This window comes from Triturus cristatus, chromosome 1_1, assembly GCF_964204655.1.
Source record: "Triturus cristatus chromosome 1_1, aTriCri1.1, whole genome shotgun sequence".
Lineage (NCBI taxonomy): Eukaryota > Metazoa > Chordata > Amphibia > Caudata > Salamandridae > Triturus > Triturus cristatus.
Window position 1 is genome coordinate 580,216,153 of NC_140579.1, and position 26,875 is coordinate 580,243,027.

The 26,875-nt window shown below is 40.5% G+C and overlaps 1 protein-coding gene across 19 annotated transcripts in view; it reads right to left on the minus strand.

The window, feature by feature from the left end:
- Positions 1–2,592: 2,592 nt before the first annotated feature.
- ANKS1A (ankyrin repeat and sterile alpha motif domain containing 1A) overlaps positions 2,593–26,875 on the minus strand; it is a 1,389,901-nt gene continuing 1,365,618 nt past the window's right edge. For 10 of the 19 annotated variants that reach the window (XM_085645452.1, XM_085645474.1, XM_085645372.1 and 7 more), the window contains 2 exons: positions 20,532–20,629; positions 18,687–20,424 (listed from right to left, as the gene is read on the minus strand). In XM_085645452.1, coding sequence (XP_085501578.1) covers positions 20,343–20,424; positions 20,532–20,629 — 180 coding nt within the window. In that variant the 3' untranslated portion in view covers positions 18,687–20,342. Of the gene's footprint in view, positions 9,663–18,686; positions 20,630–26,875 lie in introns of those variants that run through there. The other 9 variants (XM_085645485.1, XM_085645421.1, XM_085645414.1 and 6 more) reach the window with 3 other exon arrangements.

Genomic DNA, 26,875 nt, shown 5'->3' on the forward strand with positions numbered 1-26,875 from the left:
TTCTCCGGATCCAGTCTGATGCCTGGGGGTAATTCTAAGGTAAGGAATCTATATCTAATGGTCTCTTTCAGATAGCAGGAAACAAACACAATAGATTGCCTGGCTAATCTCTTCCTTTGATATCTTTTCTACTGCTTGTTTTTGTAGGAGTTACTTCACCTCCTGTTGCAAGCGTATGTAGCTTTTCCTATGTATATGTTCTCTTTTTTGATTTGACAGTTGGAGGAGTCTTTAGGAGATCGATACAATAATAGTATTGGACAATGTTTTGTAGCTATTTGTTGGGGGTGATGCCCTCCAACTCCAAAAAGAAGCCTCCTATTGTGGTAGGGCAATCATTGGCTTAAGTCATTTACTAAAAATCTCACCCCTCTTAAAGGCTGGCCCCTTCCCTCCCCACGAAAGGGCTGCCAATGTGTTGAGGGCAATGACCACTAAGCTGGATTTGTTTGCTGTGTACCTGTCTGATGGTAGGAAGTCTGATGTCATGATTTTGAAGCCTCCTCCTTCTGACTATCTTCTGTTGTCGTAGTTCCCTTTATGTGACTGCAAAACTGCAAGACTCCCATGTCCTTTGTAGTCTTGTGATTAGTTGTAGGGCTTCATTGACCCGTTTCAAGTGAAAGGAAATGTTAATAGTTGTCTGCACTTTGTGTTTGAAACCTGGGACTCTTAGCCATGTGCATCTCCTGAGGGTAGTACAACTACACAGTTGTCTGCTTGCCATGTCTGTGACTAAGGTGGACTTGAAGTAAGTGTTGAAGACGGTCTTGCCTTTTCCTATGACAGAGGTGCACTCTTCTTTTATTGTTTAGGGAGGTGCTTCATTAGTTCTCGAACTTCCTCCCACCGTTGATGGGCATAGCGATTAAGGAGTGCATATGAGTTTGCAATCCTCCATTGCTTGGCAGTTGCTCTCTCAACCTAACACTTCACTCTTTTGCTATTTCTGGTGGAGGCCCCATTGAACTTTCTCTTACTAGCAGTGGGCACTATTACTGAGTCCATCGCCACATTCCCATTAAGGTACAAGGGAGCCTTAATGGGTTCCCCCTCCCCACCCTTGGAGTTACTGGCTTGCATCTCTCTGAATGCCTCCCTTCCTTGATCAAGAATGCTTGGGACCCTATGTCTCTTCCTCTGTGATGGTAATCGTGTTTCCAGGAGGAAAAAAGCCTGTAACTGTTGTTCCTCTAGCTGAAACCCAATACTTTTCAGTGGCTTTTTAACCATCACATTATACTTTGCAAAGTCATCTGGAAGAAAATGTTTCAATACTTTTCTGGAGAATCTGTTTTGAAGTCTTGCCAGTCTCCGCCTGTGCTCTGGAGTTCTTTGAGGAAGAGAAAATGTATGAGCAGGGTGTTTTTAAGATTTCCTGCTTCTCTTCCTATGGTTCTGTTGTAGGGCGGAGTTCCACTGGCACGCCCTAAAGAGCTTCTTTTACTGTCTTCAAAGAGATTAAAAAAATCTTTTAGGGATTTGTTGAAATCCCTGGTCTTCTGAAGGATCACTACCATTTCAGCCTCGACGCATATCTTTTTTCTGTTTGACCTAGAGTGCTCTTTGCTCGCTGTCATGGGTGGGCACCAGTTTTCATTTTGGGGTTGGTGTGCCTTGCCTAGACTCCTCCTTCCTTTCTCAATCATCTCTTGGCATTGAGCCTGTTTCTGTGCAACAACGCCATAGATGTTCTTGTGTCGGGACCTGTGGCTTTTTTTTTTGATCTACCTTTGTTTATCCAGTGTTATGGCATCGAGGGTGTTTTCGGGGTCCTTGAGTACAAATATTTCTGCTCTGGTCCACTAGGTTTTTGAAGTTTACCTGTACACACCCTTTGTGATCAGCCTCTCTCAAGACTCTTTAATAGCTATTTTCTTTCTGGTTCAATGGCATCTCTCTCCACGATAGACCCCTCTCCTTACGGTACCACTGTGTCCTCTAAGTTGATGTCGTTGTTTGACAAACTGATGTCCCTGAGCTAAGGTTGGTCCTTTTTCTGCATCTGCATCGTGGCATAATGTGTCGACCTCTGCTTTTCCCTGGTTCAGAGTGTCTGGCGGGAAATCAGCGCCCTTGGTGCACCCTTTGATGCTATGATCTCTTGGCAAGCATAGGTTGCAAACTTTGTGGCTATCTTTTTGTGCAAATTCATGATGGCACTAGTGATAGAAACTAAAAGGGATGTGTTCCATTGCCCTTGAAGATTTCAGCCCCCTGGATACATATTGTCGAATATCATTGTGCAGCACCTACCTTCTTCGGTAACTCTGTGACTTTTGGTTTATCTCAACGGCACACCATGAGAATCCAGAAATCGTCAACGCTGCATAACTGCTAACTGTGAGTTCCAGATCACCATGCTCCTGGTGTAAAGAGCGTCAACCCTTTGTCAGGGGTAGTAAGCACTATTTAAGTACAATTGCAATACAATAAAGCATAGCTGGGGTACTTTATAAAATGAGTGCACATTTGTAATGTAGCATTTCTATACATTGTTTTCACTCTGCATAAAACATATTGCAAGCACATTACCTTAGAATTTGGGAACATACAGATGTATTTCACACATCTCAAGAGGCGCGAGACAGATTTGTTTTCTTTTTAAATTTATTAAGTCTGATCTAAGATGCTCAGATAAGAAAATAACTAAGAACCTGTGCAAGGCCTAGAATGAATGACTGGCACATGTAAGATTGTTTGGTACAAATACAATATATGCTTATAATTCCAATGAATTTGACACAGATTAACAATTTTATTTACACAAAAATAAACAATCATTCAAGTATCAAAATTTAGAGACAGAGATTAAATAACAGGTTTGTTCCAAGTCAGCCCCATTGTAAATCTCGAAAATAGTCAGGTCTCTATGCAAACTGAACTCAAGTTCCTCACCGATGCCTCATGCAGGAGGGATCTGCATGCACTTCCCTGTCCGTCCAGAGTCAGTGGTACCTGTAGGATTGCCCAACACACACCCCTTCCAGCGCAAAGCAATGGAACTAAATTAGCCTCTATTACCACACCTATCGGTAACTGCAGTCTTCTCAGAATAATAAACTACAGGTATTTAAAGTTTGCCCCACCCACTACATAGCTAAGTGTAACAGCACTACCCCCACAAAAGCAGTACTCCACTCACTGCTAGGTTTACTGTGCCCTCAATGCTGCTGATAAGGGTAACTGCAAGCTACCTTAATGTAGTAACGATCTACAGTTATCCGAGATCATGTATGGAGGATCCTTAGACCCATAACAGAGAACCTCCAGTGCCCAATACAAAATATAGTAACTTCAAGGAACCCCACTGCAGAAGTTAGAGGGTAGATGCACGCCTCCCACAACAAACAGTAAAGGTGCAGCCCCTCCCCACTCCAACTTGATGAGGGTAGCTACAGTCCATACTATCATCTTCCAAGGAAATTATTTCTGGGTAAATGTAGACTTCTAAAAACTGGAACCGCAGGCCCACTACAAATATGTCTTGAGTAACAGTGGGTTCACTAAAATGCCCTCAATGTGGCAGCAGACCCACAAATGTGTCTTATGTTAGCTGTGTGCAATGCACAACTGCCCCTCAGTAAATTAAAACTTTCAATCACCTACAGGCTGCAGTCCACCTTTTCCCAACCTCTCTGGAGTCAAACATTATAGGGCCCAGGTGTCATAAGGAAGAATTTCCCCAAGGTGATACTACTTAATTGAGTAACTGCTCAAAAGTATAGACACATCCTCGTTTATCACCTTGTCATAATTTCAAAAGCTACAACTCCTAATGTCAGGAAAGAGAAGCAAAGCATACTGACAACTCTCAAACATTTGTTGGTACCTTTACCCTGTCTCAATATTAAAATACAGGCACTGGGGCATATTTCATCCAGTTCCATTTCACATTTGAAGCACAAGAGAACAAAACCCCAAAGGATTCTGGATGTACCACAGAAAAAGTACCAGAGGGATAAACACTGACCCAGATCTTCACTTTTGAATTTTCTGTTGCATTCAGCTGGAATCAGGTTAGTACCAAGTGAATAAATAATAATGTAGCCGCTTAAACAAAAACTATTTCCTTATTTATAAAAACAAAAAAAACAATGACGACAAACAAAAAAAGAAATCATAGTGTCCCAGTTGAGCATAGCATAGTGTCCATTGAGGAGTGAAATCAGGTTGATCCAATCAAGCTTTAACAAGATTGATCAATTGTAAACTCCACACCTCAACATTGTATATGGCGGCTGTGCATGGAAGTTTTCACTGCTTCAGTGAAGTTTGCTAGATGAATGGCTGTAGAGCTCTGACTCATACTGTCTTCCCTGTGCCTTAAGGACAATGTCCCAAAATGGCTTGCATCTGTGAAATGGTAAATGCTACTACTGTATAACAGTTTGAGGATTCCAAGCAGTTCAATTCAGACAACGAAACTTAATATTTTCAAAGACTTTAACTCTCCCAGACTTTTCCCTCTTCAGAACTCATTGAATAAGCCTTATAATGTGCTCCTGTTATCTGGTACTTATACCACTTACATGCGGTCCTAAAGTAATTCTATATCCTGTGCATCACAATCCTTAAAGTGGGCAGGTTTTTCCTTTTCTAACCAGACACACCAAGGTAAGACTCTAAAACAATGCCCACTAAAACAAATGGAAGAGAAAATGACCTAAATGCATAAGAGCATATGCATCCACTGTAGATGAAATAGACAGGAACATGCTTATTAAGAGATGGATAAATAAGGGGAAACAGTGCCTCCTCAATGGATTCGAAAATAACAGGTTTACCTTAAATCCATTTTAAATTCTTGCCATCACCACCCCTTAAAATTAAAAAACTGAATGTGATGCAATAAATATTGTGTAAAAGCCACGACTTTCCTCATAAAACAGAACACGTTTCCTACTCTCATTTTAATTTCCTAGAAAACAAACAGTTGTAGCATCTAACTATAGCCTGGCAGGTCCGTTGATGAGGATATGATTTGGTACCAAAGGTTTGTAAACCTGGGTGTTCTAAATAAAGTTAAAAAAAAAACCTTTTAAAACATCAACAGGCAATCTGGAAACTCTTAAATTTTAATATGCTTTGTGAAAGACAACCACATTCAACATCCTTTCCATATTAGTCTCGATAAGCCTTGCACTCAGTAACAAAGCTTTCTCAGATTCCATCTAAGTACAGAAAGTATCCACTCTCCACTCAGGCTAACCTCACTGGAGAAGAACTGTTGCTAAACGTGCCCAGCATGAGTTTCCTAAGAGATCCCTATACCTAATAAAGAATGTCAGTCACCAATCAGGGAGGATGATGTAAAGGATAAACTCACCTACAAAGGTTTTTGAGGTCAACTTAAGAATCTCTGCTGGATTCTAGGGCCAGAGGCCTCTGACTTGATTTCCTAGCTGCACCTTTAATACTGTTCCTAAAAGCAATAAAAGGACCTTCAACGGCAACCTGTTCTCTTGTTCTCTGCTCTGAGTGTGCCTGAGAGCACCTGGTTGACTGCTGATTTAAGAAACACCCTATCAGAATTGAGATTTTCAATGTACACATTCTTTCACCTTTCAATTACCAGAATTGAAATAAAAATAGTAATGCGGTTTCCTCGAAACTTTTAACCCCCATCTAGACAGTATCTCGGCATTAGTACAAACCAGTATGTGCAGCTTCAGCACAAGTACAGATAAAAGTTCGAAAAATAGGCAACGCAAATTTCTGAAAACCTGACCTACGAAAATTTCAAGACTCTCTCTGGCAATAAAAAGCTGAATCAGGTCTTAAAGACCGGTCTATGAAAAAGAGTTAATTACTCAGAGAATATACTCTGTTCGATCCCAATACAAAGATCCTTCTTCAACTTTTAATGTTAACTGTCCTAAATGAGTTTTGCATAACAATATTCAACCATTTTGCTATGCTAAAATTGTCTGGCTTTAAGGATTATCTAGGAAATCTATGGAGACTGAAATCTCTTGATGAATTACCACTTGCACTTTTCTTGCTGGTAAAGATTTATTTGAAGTTGTATTTAAAGAAAAGCACTTTTAGCCTGGTATTGAGTAGGCACTGCAGAAGTAAAAGCTTTGCCCTAATACACAGATCACAGAAATGAATAGTCTGTAAAACCCTTGCCAAGGATAGCAGAACCTTCTTTGGGGGAGGGGGGGGGGGGGGGAAAGAGACTTGAAAACACGTATACAGCTTTTTTATTTTAACAGCCTCAAAGGTACGAAAAGGAAAGATGCAAAGTTAATCACTACACAATTTAGCAGCAGTTCCTTCATTGTGTCTGGGCCAATAGATCTGATCAAAATTGTTATATGAATTGCCAGGGAGAGTTTATTAATGTTAGAAAGAAGGTATACATTATCGACTGTAGTGCCATACATATCCTTATTGCTCGGCAAACATTGTACTTTTGTAGAAACCTAAACCAAACCTTTGCAATTTTGTGCTGTGTTCAAAATTACAACCATCTACCAGGATAAAGTATCTGACATAACCTCTTAATACGATCCCTTTGATAGGGGTGTTTGCTTTTCTGTAAAGGAGTTTCAGAACGAATGCTGCTTGTTCCTACAAGGTGAAGTGCAAGCAGGGCCACCTCATGCCACTTAGCAGTTAAAGGAATGCCCACACGAGGAAACAGATTATCTTTTAAAAACAGTGATGCGTTTAGTTTCTAACAAAGTTACACTTCCTTATCTTCAAAGAAACTCAGAGCCACACATCATATCCAAAAGAGAAGCATCCTACCTTCAACATACGGTTGTTAAAAGAATTTCTCAATAAATGGCCATCATTGTGGCAAAAGCAACTGGCCAGCATGTTAACCATCACTAAATCTTCCCAGTCCCTGACACAAGGCATCTGATTAACTTAAAATCAGTCTAACTGTGAAGCTAGTCACAGAATCGCAGGAGAAATGTGACAATATTCACTGCTAACAATGTTCTTAAAAGAAGTTAGCTACCACTTCCCAGAGCTGTGTTCTAAACAGGGACATGGACTGAACATGTACCCCTATAGGGTCTTTTACGAGTTTACAGATTGTATGCGAAAATGCAAGTCACTTTTTCTAATTATTATTATGCTGGTGTTGTAGAGACTGCTTCGAAATGCCAGATGTGTATTTAAGAAGTAGTTAAACGTGAAAGCGCTATTTCAAACATGCAGCTGCCACCACAATTTATTTTGTGAAGACTAAGATGATTGGAGAAACCTTATATAGTAGAAGTCTCAAATCACTGGCAAATAATGTTCATTGTATGTTAGCTGGAGTACATCTGTTCAAATTTGTGGTAGAGCACAGAACTCCTTGTGAAGATAGAGCGTTTTTGTGGATGATGTTAAATAAAAACCTGAAATAACATGTAAATAAGTATGAACTCCTACTTTCAGATGGAAGAAAAAGCATCACAAGAGGAAACAGGAAATAAAAAGTTTGAGATACAGGATTCCGGTATCTTGTGGTAAGTATGGCATTGTAAAATACGTTTCCGAAAGCTCCAGATAACAGAGAAATTGATATTTCCATGGAACAGAGTCAATGCAGCAGCCAAATTAGAGGCAGCTAAGGCGAAGAGGAATTCCTGTAAGCTTGCATCAGTGTGGAATTCCCTGCTCTAGAGGCTGAAGCATCTCACATTCTGAAGCTTGGGAATCACAGTAAGTCAAAGGGAAGGTGGCCTTTGGACCATCACTGTAATGCAAAGAATGAATGGACCAGGATTCATTAGTCCAAAAGCAGAAGGGCACAGAGTCTTCTACCTCCTCAACTTGAGTCTCACCTCAAAATATGGGGTATTGCCCTTTTGGAACTTCCACAATAACATTTTCAACTTGTGCAGGATTACTTTTTTCCTTCCCAGTAGCGTCAAGAAAAGTCAGATAAACACTGGGATACACACTGAGTATATTTTCACAGATGAAATTGATTTGACAAAGATGATGCTTCCTAAAAGTTAAATACAGGGAAATGCAAAGCTGATTCGGATCAGCTCCTAATTATTATGATCACGAAATTATGATATATTTGAAGTATTAAAAAGATTTTAAAAAGTGCTGCATAGTCATCGAAAGAACAATGGAAGAACAAAAACCTAACAGAACACAAACAAAACAAGAATACAAATTGAAGCTCGTTCTCAAAACATTTTGAAGCCAAATACTCCTGTAATGGCAGAAAAAAGAAAGCTCCAAGACTAATATTATACCAAACATAGGCTACCCAGCCTAAGTTGCAAAGAAAAGAGGATCTTAGGGCTAGTCCTCTTTTTGGGAGGGCAAACTTGTTTGCTATCAAGAGGAAAGTTGAATAGTCCTCTATTGGTGCCCCATAAACACCCCTGCCTTGCCATCTAAAGAAGCACAACTCTTCCAAGCACAGCCGCCCGTTTCCAGGACACAGTAATTAGAGATAGTCCAGATAATACAAATAAACGGAACGTGTGACACCATATTTGACGACTTTGAAACGCTCACACTGGGTCTGCTTTTAAACACCCTATTTCCAGGTCCTTTGGGCAAGAACCATTACTCTCTTCATTGAGTCCCAATAGAAAAGCAGCGCTAAATTCTAAAAGAAGCGGCAGAAGCCACTGGTTAGAAAGACAAATAAAAACATTTTGGGTAAACACAAACCCCACAGAGAATTATCTATCTCCCAAACCATGCAAGAAAGTGAGCTGTGGGAATGGCAGCAAGATCAAGTCCACTCCTTCACAGACAGCCTGCAATTCAAGGGCGCCGGGTTCTTTTTCAGTAATGATGTCTGTTACGCTTGTAGCAGATGGCACAGTGTTCTATACTTACCCTCACTCACTAGCATGTCCTGATCAGGGCATTCACAGTCACTAAGGACCAACTATCACAAAAGTGCTTAGTAGCAACTGCTTCCCAGAACACGCAGAGACACCAACAGACTTTCCCGGGGAGGTGCACTTCAAGCCGCCTTTCGCTGCCAGTAATGTTCAATGGCCCAACTTATAGCCCAAGTCTTCGCTAAATCCACAGCAATAACTAATACAGTAAGCAACTGTAATGTGCATCTTTCTGGCATATTCAGTGTGGAGGTCAGTCTCTCAGTTTTAACAAACACACAGACACACAGCAGTTCATATGCAGAGTATTGGCAGTTGTGGAAGGAAGCAGGCCACAGGATTAGAAAAATGTGGAATAAATGCAAAAGAACTAGACACTCTAAGCATAGCTCAGAGAGATCTCAGTCCCAGCACCATGGGAATGGAGGGTGCCCATAATCCTTGGAAATTTTCTCACTCCACTCACTTTGACAAAGTCCTCCCAATAAAGAATGGAAGCATGCTAAACCTTTGGTTTCTTTAATAATTTTTGTGGTTTGTTTTTTTACACTTCAGAGAAAGTCATGGTTGGCAACCAATTAAGTGCACTCTAGAGCTCGTCCACGAATTCTGACTTCAGCAAGGTTTGGGAGTGAGAACATTAAGCTTGACACCCCCTAGTCTTCCCGGGAATCATTAACTGCTGTTGATTCCTCTCTGAGGAAGCTTTCTTCAAGCTTGTAGACTTGATATCTCTGGGGTAGCTGGTCTTCAGGGCGCCGGAAAGATGCTTGGTTCCTGCCCATAGCATATCCACGCTGGACACTGAAGCTGCTCCTTCACTTGATCCAAAATCAGCTTCGTGGAGGCAAACAGAAAGGGGGAGGGGAAGAGATTAAAACGAAAAAATGACACGGATGTTGTAAAATACAAATAAAAAGAGAAAAGGGTATGGAGTGGAAGGTGTGTCCAGAGTACAACTGGAGTAGCCAACTATTGAAATAAGCCACATGTGTACAGACGTCAAAGATGACCAGAATAACTGAACAAGCTGATTATCCACCACCTTACAATATTTAATTTGGGGAGCTGGAAATAAGGTCTCATAGTGCTCTCTTCTTTCCAAGTGTGAGGATGAAAGGGAATGTGAGTTTATCCATTTCTGACTAATACATGCAGAAGCTAGTTTTGTCAGTGTAATGCAGACTGCTAGTGTTAAGGATCATGAATTCAATCCACAAACAACTGAATTTCAAAGTTCCTGCATGAACCACAGTTCTGGTTGCAAAGGCTTAACACTCAACACTTATTTGACAGGTCTCCAGTAAGGGGTTAGAAGATGGCCTGACTTATTGATGGTGACTAATGTAGTGTTTCTAAGCATGTATGGAGTTAACATAATAAATAACCTGATGTAAGTATGTAAATCATTAAATGCATTATATATGTAAATTGGAGACTGTACCAGTTATTTGCTTAACATTTTCCACTCTCACATTGTGCAAGTTCCTATTTGGAGGGATACGACAACACTGTGAAGTTATTTGTAATCCTACTTCTCGATCATGTAAATGTTTACTGAATTCATGTATGCTGAATTTCTTGGTACCCGAGAAGGATCCCAGAACACTTGAATAAGAGAGAATGATCCTTTTGGATTTTAACACAAGCCCAACACTAACTAAAACACAAAATGTAGTTTCTCCTTTTAAAAAACGAGCTAATTTTAACTGACATCTAAATAAGACAGGGGATTTTGAATTTTTACTGTAATATTTATTTTACAAATGAAAATGGACAAAGTGAAGGTTAAGTTACTTACCTTTGCTTACAATATTTCTGGTGAATGCGATATATTCCCACATATTACTAACTTTATGAATATTCTCAGGTGCCAGACGGGATCTGCACACTTTTTTCTTAGCAGGAGCTCTCTACCACCAACAGGTGGTGCCATGTGACTCCAATTGCAACTCCCACCGCCCAGGAAATTACAATAGTGGCCTATGAATGATAATGCTTGGTGCGCTGTTGTTCGTTCCTTACACATCTTTCCAACCAACCAGACTTTAACTGGAAGAGTATAACAGCAGCAGACAAAAGAACATCAGAAACAGCAGTTGAATATCTTGGAATCTTATGAATGTCAATATCTCAAAAGGGGACAAGTGTGGGCAGTGAAGAATATGCAGGAAGAGATTGTGCTGATTATCTAAGAAATTCATAAAAACAGTTCTAGTGAATTATCCATCACTCTACCCTTATGTTCGGGAAAGGAATGTAGAGAAGATAAGGTAGCTGGAGGGAAAATATCAGCTACCAGTATGCTCCTGGCAAGAGCAGTAGAAGGCGCCATGGCCCTCGCAGAATACGCATGAATGCCATCCAGGACGTCTTTCACTGACAAGATGTGACAGATCTTAATATAAGGGTGTCACAAAGCAAAATAGTATGCTTGGTCACTGCTTTGCCTATTATAGCCCTAGCAAAGCCTATGAAAAGCTGGTAATCCAACGAATCCAATGTTGTCCAGGCACTGTAATAGGAGACAGGTCACTAGGTTGAAGCCTGTATAACCGTGCCTCTTCCTTGGAAGGATGAGGAGGGGGAAGGAAGATGGAAGAATGATAGACTGACCAACGTGGAATGTACACATCGGAAAGAAAGAAGGAGAAAGTGGGTTGAACTAGCTTGTCTGGTTTAAAGACAGTACATGGACAGATTGGCAAAGCGTGCTCCTCTTTGTCCCTGTGAGTCTAAGAACTGTCCCCCCAAAAAACTGTGTTATCCCACTGAAGAGAGGAGAAGTTCAATTGTGCACTGGCACGAATGGTGATGCCTTTGAAGACTCAGTATTAAGTTTAAGTCCCACTGTATGTCCTGGGAAGACGCATATAAAGTAAACTAAGAATTTCACCGCAGGGGCAACCTAAACAAAGAAGGTAGATCAGGAGGGTAGCTAAGTATCCCTTCACAACAGAAATCGCTAAACCCTGTTGAGAGGACAGGACAAAGAGCAGATCATCATATAGCCCAGGAATCAAGAGTTAAAATTATCCAGTGACCCTCACTGACAGACTAGATGGCTGATTATCTGGCAGCTAAGATTACATCCACTATGTCTGGCCATATACTGAAGGCCTCTAACAGGCACCAATCAATCACCAGGTGTTCTGATAAAGCACTGGATGAATTGGGTGGAGAACCCAACCATCCTGCTGCAAAAGCAGATCTGGTCTGTCACAAAAAGAAATGGAGTCTGAATACTAAGTTACAAATGATCGTCATACCACTTTCCTCATGGGCAGTTGGGGACATCGGGAATCAGCTGATTACAAAGCTCTTGCATGTTCTGCAGAACCCGGTAAAGTAATGGGGAAAATGATCAATACAGGCCCTGCAGGATGTGATCAGCTCAGTGGGAAAGAGTCCCTCAGGAAACCAGATGGTAGGAAGTGTATAGACAGAACAGAGGGCATTTCCGGTTCAGATCCATGAGAAAGAAGCTGATGCAGGATCCTTCATCAACTCCTTGAAAGAAAGGGCCTCAAGCAAGATGTATCTAGGGTCGCTCCATTGAAGGACAACCTTTGAAAAAGGACGAGGTGTGACTTCTGCTGGTTGTTGGAGAATCCCAATCGATGAAATAAGGAGATGGTGGGTCCTGAAATGGTTTGTAATGAGTGAAGAAACCCACCTTCACCAAGCAATTGTCTTTAAGTGTGGAAAGCTCCACTACATTCAACACCTTGGTTCAGAATTGTGTCACGGTCATAAGGCCAAAAACGAAACTGGTAATGCTGGGAACTTAAAGTTAATCAGTTGAAATGCCTGTTAGGTAGAAGGAAAGGCAAATAAAAAGTGGTGTGCTGGAAATCCAAAGAAAACAATCTTGTGCTTTCAGGGCCAGAAAAAACAAAAACCTGACAGCATTATGTATTTTGTCATGACAAAGAAGTTCAAGAACCTCCGATCAAGAATGGGCTTGAGGGCCTCATTATTTCCAGGACACCAAGAAATGGAGAGAGTAGAATCTGTGCCCCTCTTCTCCATGGTCACAACCTGTGTGGTCAACAGGAAAATGGAAGACTCAACCCACCCAAATCAAAATTGGCTTTAGGGTAGCATCTCTCCTGTGAAAAGAAAAATGTACAATAATTGTGCAATCTGAATGGGTTAGGAGGGTTGACGCTGCCAGGAAGGCTGGCTTCTGGAAAAGCAGTCAAAATGCCATTAATGATGGTTGAATTGCCTGGCATTGGATTCCAGCACCACCAAACGGGCAGAGTGCTGTACCTCAACAGTTCTTGAAGCGTTTCTCACTGAAAAGCACTTTTCACCATGAACTGGCATATCCATTAGGGTAGCCTGGACAGCCCCATAAAATCCAATGGAGCACATCCACGCACGCCTGTACTGTGTAACAGCTGTAGCAAAGAGCCATTGAGCCAGCAGATTCCAGGCCTCATTTCAGAATTTGATTTGAGGCATCAAGGCGGTCTTTTACAAACTCTGAAAATCTGTCTTTTTATGTGATTTGGAAGGCTAAACGTGACTAGTTTTGGCCTTTTCCACACTATGAGGAAATAATGTCTGAAGAGGCTAAAAGCTAAGCTACCTGAAACATAAGGTGATGAGCGATCTGCTGGGCCCGAAAAGGGTTTCTACCAGGCAGCCAGCATCTGTTCCACTAGAGCTTTGTTAAAAAGTAGAATATGATCAGTGCCTATGGAAGACAGTTGAAGGATTTTTGTCAGAATGCTAGCCATGGGCTCTCTAGATTGTGGATTCCTTCTTTAGTTTTTGTTTGTAAAATAGATGCAAGAGTTACACTTCGAGTCTAAAGCCTCTTTTCTAAAGTTCTAGTTCATACTCTCAAACAAATAAATGAAAGTGGGAACACAACGTGCCTTTAGATATAGAAGGATTGCATTTATATATATATTTTTCTCTTGTACAGTTGTTGCAGAACCGTGCTCACAGGGAGAGAGGTATTCAGTGTTCATGTATATCAGTAAAGCTCTCTTGATAGATAACTGCTGTTCTTTACTTAGTTCCTGTTCACAATTATTTAAAGCAGGACAGCTTGTGCTTCACTGCATCCAACATAAAGGAAGATTTAATTGGCAATACCAGGTTTTTGAATGATAAATTGTCATTGTCACTAATGGTGACGACATCTTATGCAATTGCAAATAACAGAAAAACATGTAATGAGAGTAAATAAAACTATTTAAAGAAGACATCTATTTTAGATCATTACGGTTACTTCAAAGAGGTGCAACCGTATGCAATGAAATATTTTTCTACTGCTCTTCCATTCTTCTCAAATCCATGATTTCCTTAAATGTAAATGTAACCCAGCTGCGGTGGCAGATACAGACTTGGTACATAATTGGGACTAGCTAAAGTTATCAATGTCAAGGAACATGGAGAAGGTACCGGCATGTATATATGCAAAAGTAAATACCTACTTTCCAACTTTGGTATAACAAAAGAACAGATGGAAGGTGGTTGTGTGGTGTGCAGAATATCATAGTTAATTAACTGTGTCTTCTGTGCAATACATAAACGGAAATATATAGGTCGGGCCCCAAACTGAAATAAAGGCAGGTACCTCTAACCTATGGCATCAACAGATAGCTTATAGATAGATTGAGCTTCATAATCCTATAGCAGGTACATAACTAACTTGAATTTGGAAGACATAAAACTACATTAATTTCCTCTTCAAAGAAAAGAAATGTACAGATTACAAAAGGAGATCCTCCTCAAGGGTACTGAAGATTATTCCACTGCCAGATGCAGAATGTGAAATATAATCAAATATCCGTGGATACTAGAAGTTACGTTTTTTAAAGCAAGATGGTTTTGGGACCTACCGGAGCATTTGCCAAAGACACTGATGGAAATGTACTAAGTATTAATCAAAGGCCCCCCGGTAAAGTCAGTCAAACTTATCCGATGTGGAGACCAAGCTTACCTGGATATTATCTAATGGCTCTAAGAAACCATATCTTACCTCACCATTTGTCATGACGTTTGATGTATTCAGACAAATTACAATAGGGAATACCTATGCATACTTGAAGATGGTACAAGCAGTGCCTACACAGAAAGAACGTTACTTTACATTTTTTACCAAAGTGGATATAACAAATTAACAAATAGCCTCTAGTGCGGTCTTGCAGGACAGAAATTTCTAGATAAAAAAAAAATTATTTAAATGCTGAAGATGCCTGCTAATGCGTTTCTTTGATCCTCTCCAACCAGTCAATCGTGAGGTACTGGTAGCTTGCTGACACCTTCAGAGTAGCTCGCACCCTTGAGTTTATTTTTGAAAAAGGGCTGGTTGATAAAGGTTATTTTATATTTATGTTGCAGTTAACTTAATGATTGAGTTAACTCTTCATATTCATTTTCTCCAATTTCAAAGTCTTTCATTTACACACAGTATGCATGTTGCGCCTAGTGGCTGGTAGACACCATATATTTAGAACTGAAAAATATAGCTATCTTTTAAGTAGGAGAAATTTAAAGAGCAGAAAAATGTTACATATGTCTCATTCATACACACCTATGTTCATAAACCTCCACAGACCACGCCCTCATTGACAAACATGACAGCCCTGTCATTGTGCCCCTAGTCTAAGTATATTATTCAATCCATAGTGTCCATAGTATCTGGCTCTATGGACATTAAGCTTAAAGTCAATGATGCTGGGGGTGGGGGAGTTGCTTGGCCTTTAGTAGCTCACAATGATCACAAGTAACTCTCACTACAGAAAAAGGATGGAGCCACCTGCTCTAGAATTTAATTTCACTGATTTAAAGTGTGCCTCTCTAACCCCATACAATACCTAGAAGGGTCTGTTGGAATCAGAAAAAGTCTGGCTTTGAAGAAAGAAGTTTTCTCAAGAATCAGCGGCCTCTTATGAATGGCATCACGCAAACATATGGCATTAGACTTAGAACTTGTATCAAAGTTCTCACATGGACAGAATAGGGTGGTCTACATCCAGTAGCTGGTTGATACAAAGATCTTCTTGTCTCCAATATAGTCATTAAGAAAGCTTGAAAGGGCCTCAGCTGGTAACTTTCCTGATCCACTGAAAAGGCCCAAAGAAGAGAGAATATCTAGATGGGTAGCAAGTTCATAATATAACTATGCAGTTTCTTCTTAATATCAGACATGGCCAAGTCTGATTGTTTGGGAGTATATTTTGGATAAAGACATTCCCATTTAATTGTTTCCCTCCTTTTTTATGGACCCTAGTTTTCAAACAGTATAGAAACATAGCTATGTATCCATATGGTGTAGTACATAAGCAGAGGGGTACAATCTACAGAAAAGAAAGGCAACACTCTTCAAAGGTAAAATAGTTAGTTAACTCTACAAAGTAAGGCTTAAATAGCCTATAAGTTAGTTAAAAGTATGCAGCATTCCAATACTTTCTATGCACATTTGCCCAAATATTTTCACAAAAATTTGCTAAAGAAATTGAGTCTGCTTCTGTTTGTAAAAGTTACTTTCTTTTGCTGAGCTCTGATAAAGAGTCATCTATATGTTCAATGTTCTTATTTAATTTCTAGAAAACTAGTTGCCATCAACACTGCCTTTGGATCCACAGTTTCATTAATGGTAAATGGTTCATTAGATGTACATCGGTTGTGTCGGTAAAGAAGACTAGAATCTCAGTTGTATGAAACAGTACTGACACTACTGTATTTAATTCCAAAACTAATAAGGTTTTCCACCTGAGTATCATATGTTCCGCTATTTTTTTCACATTTCCAGCATACGTTGGAGTGGAGTAGTCTAGGTTTGGTTTTTAATTTTAAAGCGGATCCAGTGCAGTTTGAAGCACGTTTTCTGGTGCAACAATCTCCTGTGCATACTGATTTGAAATTTTGCAGAGTTAGACAGGATGATTCCACTCTTGGTCTGTAGTTATTAACACTACTTCCCAATCCGTGCGAAGATATTCATTGATATTTGCCCAAGTTCATTGTACAATACGGAGCCTTTGCACAGACCAACTGATCTTTTGAAAATTCTTCTTAAGATCCCAACATATCTATTGTTCATGAGATCTGCTAATTCATAATTTATGAATATCTCTAAACATGCTTTTCTTCCTGTGTAGTTTCCAAGTAACATTTCATATAGGCTTCAGGATTCAATAGAAACTTTGGATCTGAAAAACGTTCAGCAAACAATTAAATGCTATTCCTCTACCAACTCAAGTTTTCTAGAAAAGTATTTTTCAGGCCATTATGAATTCTTAGTTTTCCCAAACAGGGGAGATAAACCACTTCCTCAATACATTTCCATAGTTCCTATTTTGATCAATGAAGGCCCGCCTCATGAAAGGGCCACTCAGAATATTTTTTTATCAGGAGGTCTGTCCTAAAATGAAAAAGTCCAATGAAAACTCAAAAACTGATTCTTTTCATTTATGGTCTACTTGGGGATTTCATCATTCTTGCCATGTTTCCTAAACATTCCATTTGCTTGTTGCAATAAGAAGCTGTTGACACATTTCCTAACAGGCAAACAGAATCCAGCTTTCTTGTTGCTTATTTGTAGATGAGTAATAGAAAGTTTTTCCCTAATCATAACAGATACAGGATGTATTTAATTGGGTATTTCATTTACAATAGCTACAATTTGACTGGAAGTTCTACGTTTCGTTGTGGTTATGCCTAATTATGTTACGTACGAAGTTCATCTTGACTGGCCAACTAATCATTTTAAATCTTCACTGTACTTTGAGATACACGTGTCAATTGATTTGCTACAATTTGCGTTAAAGCCTGACACCTTGCTGAATTCTAAGTATTCAAGTATTGCAGGGACGGAAGTGATAGGGTTTGATATTATCAGCATTTCATCTACATACAGTAATGTTTCAGTGAGCCTCTCTCCGTATTTAGGGCGTCCACGTTTTTGTAAACTCTCAAGGCTATCGCTCATATCCCTAATGATATTTGAGGCTTATCTTCTCATTGACACTCACAATGTTTGCCGAGGATAACGAACACAGTAAGGTTTTAAAGATGTAGAGTGCAAGTGAGGAATCAAAAGATGTCTTAATGAGTAGATCTTCACTGGTGAGCCTCTCAATGGCAAACAGATATATTAAAATTGCAGGACTGATGATGTCTTGTCTGAGGGACTGCAGACAGTGTCAGATTTATCATCAGAAAGATCCTACAAACAGTAAGTTCAATGCCTGACCCTCTTGATGGGGTGGAACCATAAATGTGCTTATCTCAAATGAAGACATGGAGCACATCGTGAAAGCTCACATTTTATGGTGCAAATACATTTTTGCTTTTTCCCTTAGTTTTTTTTTACATCTTTTGGTTAGTAAAACACACTGTATAGTGGGAGTGTTTGGCCAAAAATACACGTGACACGTTAATTTGAACCTTTGCCCACTGCAGATAGGGCTCTTCTCAAAGATCCAGAATTTTGGTAGACAGCAGCTGACACACACATATGGAAGCCAGTAGTTCAACCCCCAAAATAACAAATATTACATGATAGTAAGCAAAACATGTTGAATACAAAGAAATAACTGCTTTACAATTCACAATTTAACATGTATAAAATTCGAAAAGAAGGCTTGGAGATCTAGCTCACCAGAATGTAAAAATGGACAGTAATATGCACAGTAGTGCACTGTGGGAGTTTGATGTAGCATACCTAAGAGAGAGACTAACAAATTAATCTTTAGTGGAGCTTTAAATCCATTTCCTTATTTTTCATTTGAAACAAGTATTTTAGGCAGCAAAACTTGCTTATACTATATTTTCAAATTATTTGGTTTAAAACAATTGTGTGCGAACGTTTTTTGAATACCAAAGTTTAAAATATTTTTGGAAAGTTATAATTATTTTTGTAAAGTGTCCTAGGTATCCTAATATTTATATAGTCTAATTAAGCTCCTATGATGGAGAAACAGTGTTTCATGTGTAAAATTAAGGCACAAGAGGACAGAGCTTCAGCCACAGAGGGACTAGCTCAGAGAGGCACTGTTGGTACAAAGTATCTAGCACTGTCTACAACCTCTTGCTAGCCACCAAGTTTATAGAGTCAAGCCTTTTTCCAAGTTGATGCCAAAAGACCTGGGCAGATGGCCAGACAGTATTGACATGGAGTATAAATGGGAAGAGCTTAACCTGTGTAACAAGATTCAGTTCTTCAACACCACAAGACCCAGAGATATTCTCCAAGATGGACTACTGCATGACATTGAAAAAAAGCTTTTCCTTTTCCATTTGGACTTTTCTCGCCCTGTATGCCCACAAAAGCAGCCTTATTTACTTTACTAACCTGGTTGTCCTGTCAGCAAGGGAACAAATTTGCAGGGATTCCAAATTTGTGTCTAATCTCAGACGTGAGGCAGTGACGGTTAGTTAGGTGGTCTTCCATGACTGATATGTGGCTTTAAAGAGGTTTGAGCCTTTCATTTTTCCTTTTTATTTATCAGACAGACACGCTAAACGAGAAAAAAAAACTATCATTCATGTTGAGGAAAAATTCTAACAAGAAACAATTTAAAAAAGAAAGAAGCACGAGCAGCAAAATGAATATGGTGAATCCCAAAAAGCTCCAGCAGTTAACTTGTTGCAAAGTAGTGGATAAACAGTATTTTCCCGGCTTAAAACAGACTTCAATAATACAGCAAATTAAGTTGTTTTGGAAGCTCTCCATATACACTGATGCATGTAACGCCCAGAAATGTAATTCCATTTTGTAGAGAAATGTTTAGAAAGAAACACAGAACTGTTCAATTATATTGAACTTACTTTTTTGAGTAGTGGAAACTTTAACAAGGTGATATTATAACTTTCAGAAGCTGAACCATCTTTTGGAACATAATAGCAATCTCCAACAGTTGTTTAAATATCTTCATTGACTAGATAATTTACCTACTTCAATTTCTTTTTTTTTTTTTAAGGTGGTTTCTTTTTCGTCTATAACCAGTTATAAAAGGAGGACACACCAAAGAAAATATTTTAACTGGGACAGGTTCGAAATAGCTCTTTCTACTCCCACCCTCCGTGTTCCTAGAGTGCCTACATATAACTCAACAGCCTCTCAGCCATGGCAGTATCCTCATCCAAATGACCTAATCAACAATGCCCAATGAGCAGGTGAGGCAGAGCAAACTGAAATCCTGGCCCCTGCTCTGCAGTGCATGACGGACGACATAAGTTAGTGGGTACCGATCGGGGATCCACTGACAAATTTTACAGCTGATCACAGTGCTGCGTGTTGATTCTAAAAGATGAGGGTGAACAAGACAAAGACATTTTGTTGAGACAGCACACTGCAACGGCTCAGAACAAAAGCAGAGGCTGTCCTGCTCAGAGCAGCCTTTTACACAAGTTTTCAAGTAATAGCCCCAGATTGGGAGTTGGAAGGCCTGGATATGCCATGACTTTTTCAGCGAAAATCACAAAGATGTCAACAAATGTATACCATGGAGTGCCCCGTCCTCGTTCTCTCCAGATGGTGTCGCCCTATTACTGAAGTGCTGGAAGCAGGCAAACAAGCACAGAGTCGGCAGGAGCCAACCTGTGCGGAGGGTTCTCTTTTTCCACCTGCCTGAACCACTCAGAAAGGATGGCCAGTACAGAGAAGGGAAAGGGAAGTGAAGACAGGCAGCGATGTTCAACATGGGCACACGCTCTCAGAAGATTGTGGTCTCATACTTAGTGCTCAGGCTCCTCTTGGGATCTTGCTTGGGTTCCACCACCCAGGAGACACCAGCATGAGGGCGATAATCATGGTCCGAATCTGGATGCTCCATCTGGGAAAGAGAAAATTCAGCAACATGATAACAGATTCAGTCAACACTCATCTAACAGTAGAAAAAAAGACATCACTAGATGTAGTAAAACATTCATATTATGTGGAAGAGATTCACATACCACACTTCATTCTGCTAGGTGGCACTGAGAATAAAGTGGTAGCAGTTACATAAAAAGAGAGTAAGTGAAGGGCAGCAATCTAAATGGTAAGAGTGAGAGAATAGTTATGAAGAGCAGAAAAGAAAGTACTAAAGGGGATAAAGATACAGATGCTGAGACCATGCAGGATAGGAAGGGACAAAAACCTTGTTTGTGCCTTCCTATCCTGCAAGTAAAACAAAGATAGGCTAAAGACAACACTTGGAATTTTAGTATTACTTCAAAGGACATATGGTTAACCTTTCTAATCTATTTCTATTATAAATCCCAACAAAAGAGGAGCTTAAAAAACATGTGGAAAAATTATAATATCTATAGTACCATTTTACATGCTATGCCTTTCAGTAATGTACCTCCACTCTTTTTAATGTGTTTGTAAATTATAGTCTCTAATAAAATATCAATGCTTAAAGGGACCTAGCCAGGAGGTCAAAAAGCATGGCAGTGTGAGAATGGGAAGTAAAAATTAATGTTATGCTTAATATGAAATAGTTATTTACTTTTAATCACAGTTGTTCATCATGGGCAGACATTAAATTCATGAATTGTATACTATCTCTGCATAAACCCATGAGCTGGAACATGTTCTTTAAAGAGAATTCTGCTAGGTTTTGAAAAACTGTTTCCTCTCAAGTTTGCAATCATGGTTGTTACAAAACATGCATCTCCTAAAAAAAACAGCAAAAGATCAAGCAAGAATAGACAGGTAGCAACCTCAGAGAAACAGGACATTTACTTTAAAGTAGGTAGGCTGTTCCAGAGCACAAAAATACAGTTTGACAGCAAGGCTACGTATGGGATCTTAATCACTATTTCCAAACACATTCTCATGTCTCTGCCGACAGGGGCTGGCGGTTTCCCTTTATGAAGGCTTATGATATTCATGTACATTGGAAATAAAATAAAAAATATATATTTGTTTTAATAATTACCCTTTTCAATTGTTCTAATGAAAGATATTTGTAGATTGGAGAAAAGTTGATTGGCTGTACATGTGCCACATGGCACTATTAGGAGTTTGTGTCCTGAAGAGAGCTCAAAGTCTGTGAGGTGTCTATGTGGGACCACATAGACACCAGTTCATTTGGTCCGTTATGGAAATATTCATATTTTTCTAGTAATTTTGAAACCTCCTGTCTCCCAGCTACCACATAAAGGGATTGGAACATGACAACTGGTCAAATGAGCTCTAAACCTACTTCGAAGGGGCTCGTTGCCCTTCTGTTTACACACAAATATATATGGTTATACGCTGCTTGGTGCTAGTAAGCCTGTGTGATCGAACAGCATCAAAAAAATGAATAAGAAAATCGAACATAATGTTCATACTGATTGAGGGATGAGTTTGTATATGCACTTTATTAGCATTGAACAGAGTATTCGGTTCATCTGAACACAGAGGCAGTATTTGTGTCTTGCTGATTCAATTATCATTAAAAAAATAAAGCTATTTTTGAGTTGCTAAATTCAGATTTAAGCATTGGTTTAAATAGAAGACCCATCAATTTAGAGAGAGCTACATTTAACTCTCAAATGGCAAAGATATGGACTATATTGCTGTAATAACAATCATGCAAATTATTATGAAAACACATTACACTAGAATTGGACTAGTAACAGATGTTTTAGAATCAACATTATCTCAACATCATCTGCAGACCTACTCCACTTTAAAGCAAAATATAACTTAGTTGTAGGGTGTCTGGCTGGAATTGACATTAACGGCCTATCTAGTAGATAATTCGAAGCCAGGCACGTGTACCAATGAAGATGCTGCTCTGTAGCCTAGACTGGAAAGGCAGTCAGCAGAGCAATTTCTTGAATGACAAATGCAGTCATGAAATCAACAACAGTGGGGCCAAGCATGGTAATTAGGATCATTGTCATTCTGGATTTTGCGACCTTAGGAATACCTTAACAGGAAAGAGGGTGATATAAAAGAAAATGCTGACGGGATAATTTTGAGATGAGTTGCAGATTAACAAGTTACTTACCTTCAGTAATTCCTTTTTGGGTGGATAATATAACTGCAGATTACTCACATTATGAATACTCCCCCAGGTGTCAGACTAGAACTAGAAACTCAAAAGAAGTACTCCTGTATGGCGGTAGGTGGCATTGTGTGGCACTGCACCAACATCATTTTGCTCTGCAAGGGACAAGCAGGGCCTGATATTAGCGTCACTTTGGCGCACTGACGTGAGTTGCTTTCAAAGGCTTGTCCATGCCCTCAGATACAAAGCTCATCTGACCGTTTGCAGATATTTTTAGATAGAAAAACAGTCCATTCCATAGAACGAGGAGGACGAGGGCTCGTGAAGAATCTGCAGTTAGATAGTTGAACCACCAGAAAGAGTGTTATCGAAGGTAAGTAACTTGTTCTTCAGATGAAATATTTCTAACCGCAGATTCCTCACCTTGAATTGATACCAAAGCAGTACCTCCTCAGGTGGTGGGTCTGTGGGCACGTTCAAACTAAAGGTTTAGCAGGACTGAACGGACAAAAGGCACATATCGATGGACCTGACTTCCAAGTAGACAACTGTGACCAGAGGAGCTCAGGATCCACATCTCAAGACGCTAAAAGAATAGAACGGACATCAGCAAGCATGGGTGGAACTTATATGTGCCTCTGTTTCTCACATAAGGAGCAGAACGACGTCAGTGGGGAGCCGTACAAATCCACCTACTGGTGGGCAGGAGTATGGCCTTAATGTTTCCAGATCCAGTCTGACACCTAGGGGAATATTCACAAGGTAAGGAAGCTGTGATTAGAAGTATCAATCAGAATCTGTGGTTAGAACCATTAATCAGAAACCTGAAACCAAAGTCTTCAAAATTTGTGTTTCTTGCGGTGGCAAAAATATCTATATGGGACCCTTTGCACCCACAGCCCCCTAAATCAAGCCTATTTGTGTTCTACTGAAATGATCACCACTAGATGTCTGAATTCACATTATCCACACATGGGAGAGTGTTGTGTTATTAAAGCCTCATGCTATGTGCCATTGTCGCACTACTTGAACATCCTTTGCAACGGTCAAAGCTCTCACACTACTTGCTCAGCTAGTACAGGGTAGTCGTGTTGTTTGCATCACAACTGTCCAAAATATATTTATTGAAGAAAAGCTTTGAATGCTTGATTGACAGCCATCAGCATACTTAGGTGCGTTTACATTTCTAAGACCGAGTTCCTTGAGTTGTCAGGTTATCCATGCAAACTCCCTAGACCATCCATGCCGAGGCTTCCGGGCGAATGTACGCGAGACTGGAAAAGTCCCTCTTTAACACATTTTTGTGTTCAAGTTCCACTTAGGAACGAGATCTTAAGATTTATGGTTAATTTTGTAATTTTCTCTTACCAGCTTTCCTGATCTCTAGCATTACGGATTCTCCAGATCTTTATGGATATCCTGTACTGCAGCATACCAGATGAACAGATTAGTCAGAAAGCCATTCAAGGTCTGTCTGCCCACAGGACGAGGATATTTTTTGAAAAGAGAAAGGCAATGCTGAAAGAATTTCAATTTGAAAGATATGCTCTTGCGATTGCTCCCTAACAGAGCTACTATTAGATCCTTTGTACTGATGTATTATGGAACGCCCATATATTTGAAAATCTAGTATTTTCTGATGGGAGCTCTCTTTCAGGAATCCAGATTTAAACTGAAGGTACTAGTACTGTTGACTGAGAGCAAGGAACATCAGAAATACTATGTGCTTTCTTGCAAATACTTTGAAGTTGCCATCTGCCGTCAGTCCTTCCCGAGTCTGCAGAGAGGACAGCAATCACTCTTCACTATGAAGTGGGTTACTATTCAGGTGTAACCCTCCCTCCAGGAGCACAATCACAAATGGAGAATCAAGAACCGGTCTTGAGGTGCAAGGCTGCCGGGCAGAAAAAACAGTGCATTGCAATATGCACAAAAACAGAGATAGGGTGTAACTGTGGACTAGCCATGATGGTTATTTGTCCAAACATACACCTTCACTGCAAGGCCATATCTCTTGCTCTTGTCATTATGATAGAAGAGGTAACCTAGACCTTCAAGCCCAGATTGCTCAACATGTCTATGGGTTAAGAAAGAAGAGGACGGTAAAGGAAACAAATTTTATACCTCTGATGCTACACTGTAGTCTGGCAGCGGTTACTCCTCACGAATAGAGGGACTTGTTCATGAGTTCCAGAAAACCTTATAACACTGGAACTAGAGGCCAAGCAGGAGACATTGAGCTTGGCAGTAGCTCCAGTCAACTTTTCAAAAGTTGTGCAGACATCAAACATGAATATTCTTGACTGGATAATGCCCAATGATGTCAGAATGGAAGTGCTCCAGCTTGACTCTAAGTTGATATGACATCTCCTCAATACTGTTAGACCACTTCAAAGCTCCAATGAAAGGGAAAGCTCTCCTCATAGTCCTCTTGAAATGTTGTGCGTATGGGAAGATCTGCTCCTTTTCCGGGGCGGAGCTTGAGCCGGTTTCTTGGCCTCTGACAAACTTCATGCTCTGTATGGACTGGATGGCCATGCCCTTGAAGAGAACTGCTAAGAAGCAACAGCTGAGACCCGTGTGGCTTTTTGAAGTTCCAGGACATGAAATATCTCAAAAGCTTGATGGACACAGCTATCTATGAATTCACATCTCCTGTCACTTTGGCTTAAAATCTATTTCAAGGAGAAACTTCTAGAAATATTCAAAGGATCTTCGTGGCTCAAAAATAACTTAAAGACAAACTGAAGGTTGTAATTTCTCAAACACAAACCTTACATTATCCATACCTATACGCAGAGTATTTCTGGTTGGGGCATTAGATCCTGCTGCCCAGATAATTGCAAACCTTGGGAAAATGAAATCTTGCTTCAGAATCAATAATTTCAGTTTACTCAATGAAACTGTATCTGACTAGACTACTCTCGCGATTCCTGTTTGGACAGAAGACAGTGATCAAAGTATATGTAAATGAAGATCTAGAAGACAAAATGTTAGCAATTCGGCCCCAAACGCAGAGTAGCAATACCTAGGTAAGTGACAAAAGGCTTGAAAATATCAGTGCCACAACCAGGCAAGGTCGATGGAAGGGGGAAGTTATACGGTTCGGGTCATATTGTTGGGCTGTACCCTTGATTAGTTTGTAAAACACTTTCCTGCCTCAGTGTGGTTCCTAAAGATGGAAAATACATGAGGGGCATGACTATGCTGGGCAAGATGGCGGCCGTTTTGAGAAGCTCTGCCACCACTGCCCTACAATCTGCCTTAACTTCTCTGCCCTCAGGCACCATCCAGGTTGGGAACGTATGTCCTGTGTTCCTTGACGCACGAGACAATGGAGGATGTTGCCTTGGTGGGCCAGAATGTGACTGCATAGTGCGATCCGGCCTTGCGGCCGCATGGTTGTTTACAAGTTGGGCCTGAGGCATCATTGCCTTATAGTTTACTAGATTACCACGCCTGATTGATCTCTCCTGCGCGCTTGCACCTGTGTTGTGCCCAAATCAGAGTGAGCAGGGCCCGGTTACTGTCCTGTCCGGTTTCTGAGGCTGGAGACAGCCAGAAGAGTCCAGGCATGAAAGGCAGCTGGATGGAGGGTCGAGACCCCTCTGGGGTCCAGATTGTAGCCCACCTTACGTCGCGACTTGTCAGCACCTGACGCCACCCTTGTAGCTGGTCCTGCAGTTCACAGCGACCCCTTAGCTTTCTGTGCTCCTGGTTGTGACAAAGGGGAAACCGCCTAAGCCAAGAAGGATGGGGGGACCCTTCCCTAACATAGAGGACCCTGGATGAGGGCAGCTCGGCGCCGGATGTTGAACTGAACACCCTTCTGGAGTCGCTGTGAGCCTTGAGGGTTGGCCTGGGGGAGCCCTTCTGAAGACCATCTAACTTGTGAGATTGCTCCCTTTTCCCCTCCCGCTTTCTGCACAGCCTGGGAGCTTCTGTGCTGCACTCCTGCTGGGCCTCATGACAGGTCTCCACTGACACCTGCCACACTGCTTTCACAAATGGATGGGCTGAGAGATGGCAGGGGTGCCGAGATGCCTTGTGTACTACTACACAGCGGTAGTGGTGCCTTGGCACACTTTTAAA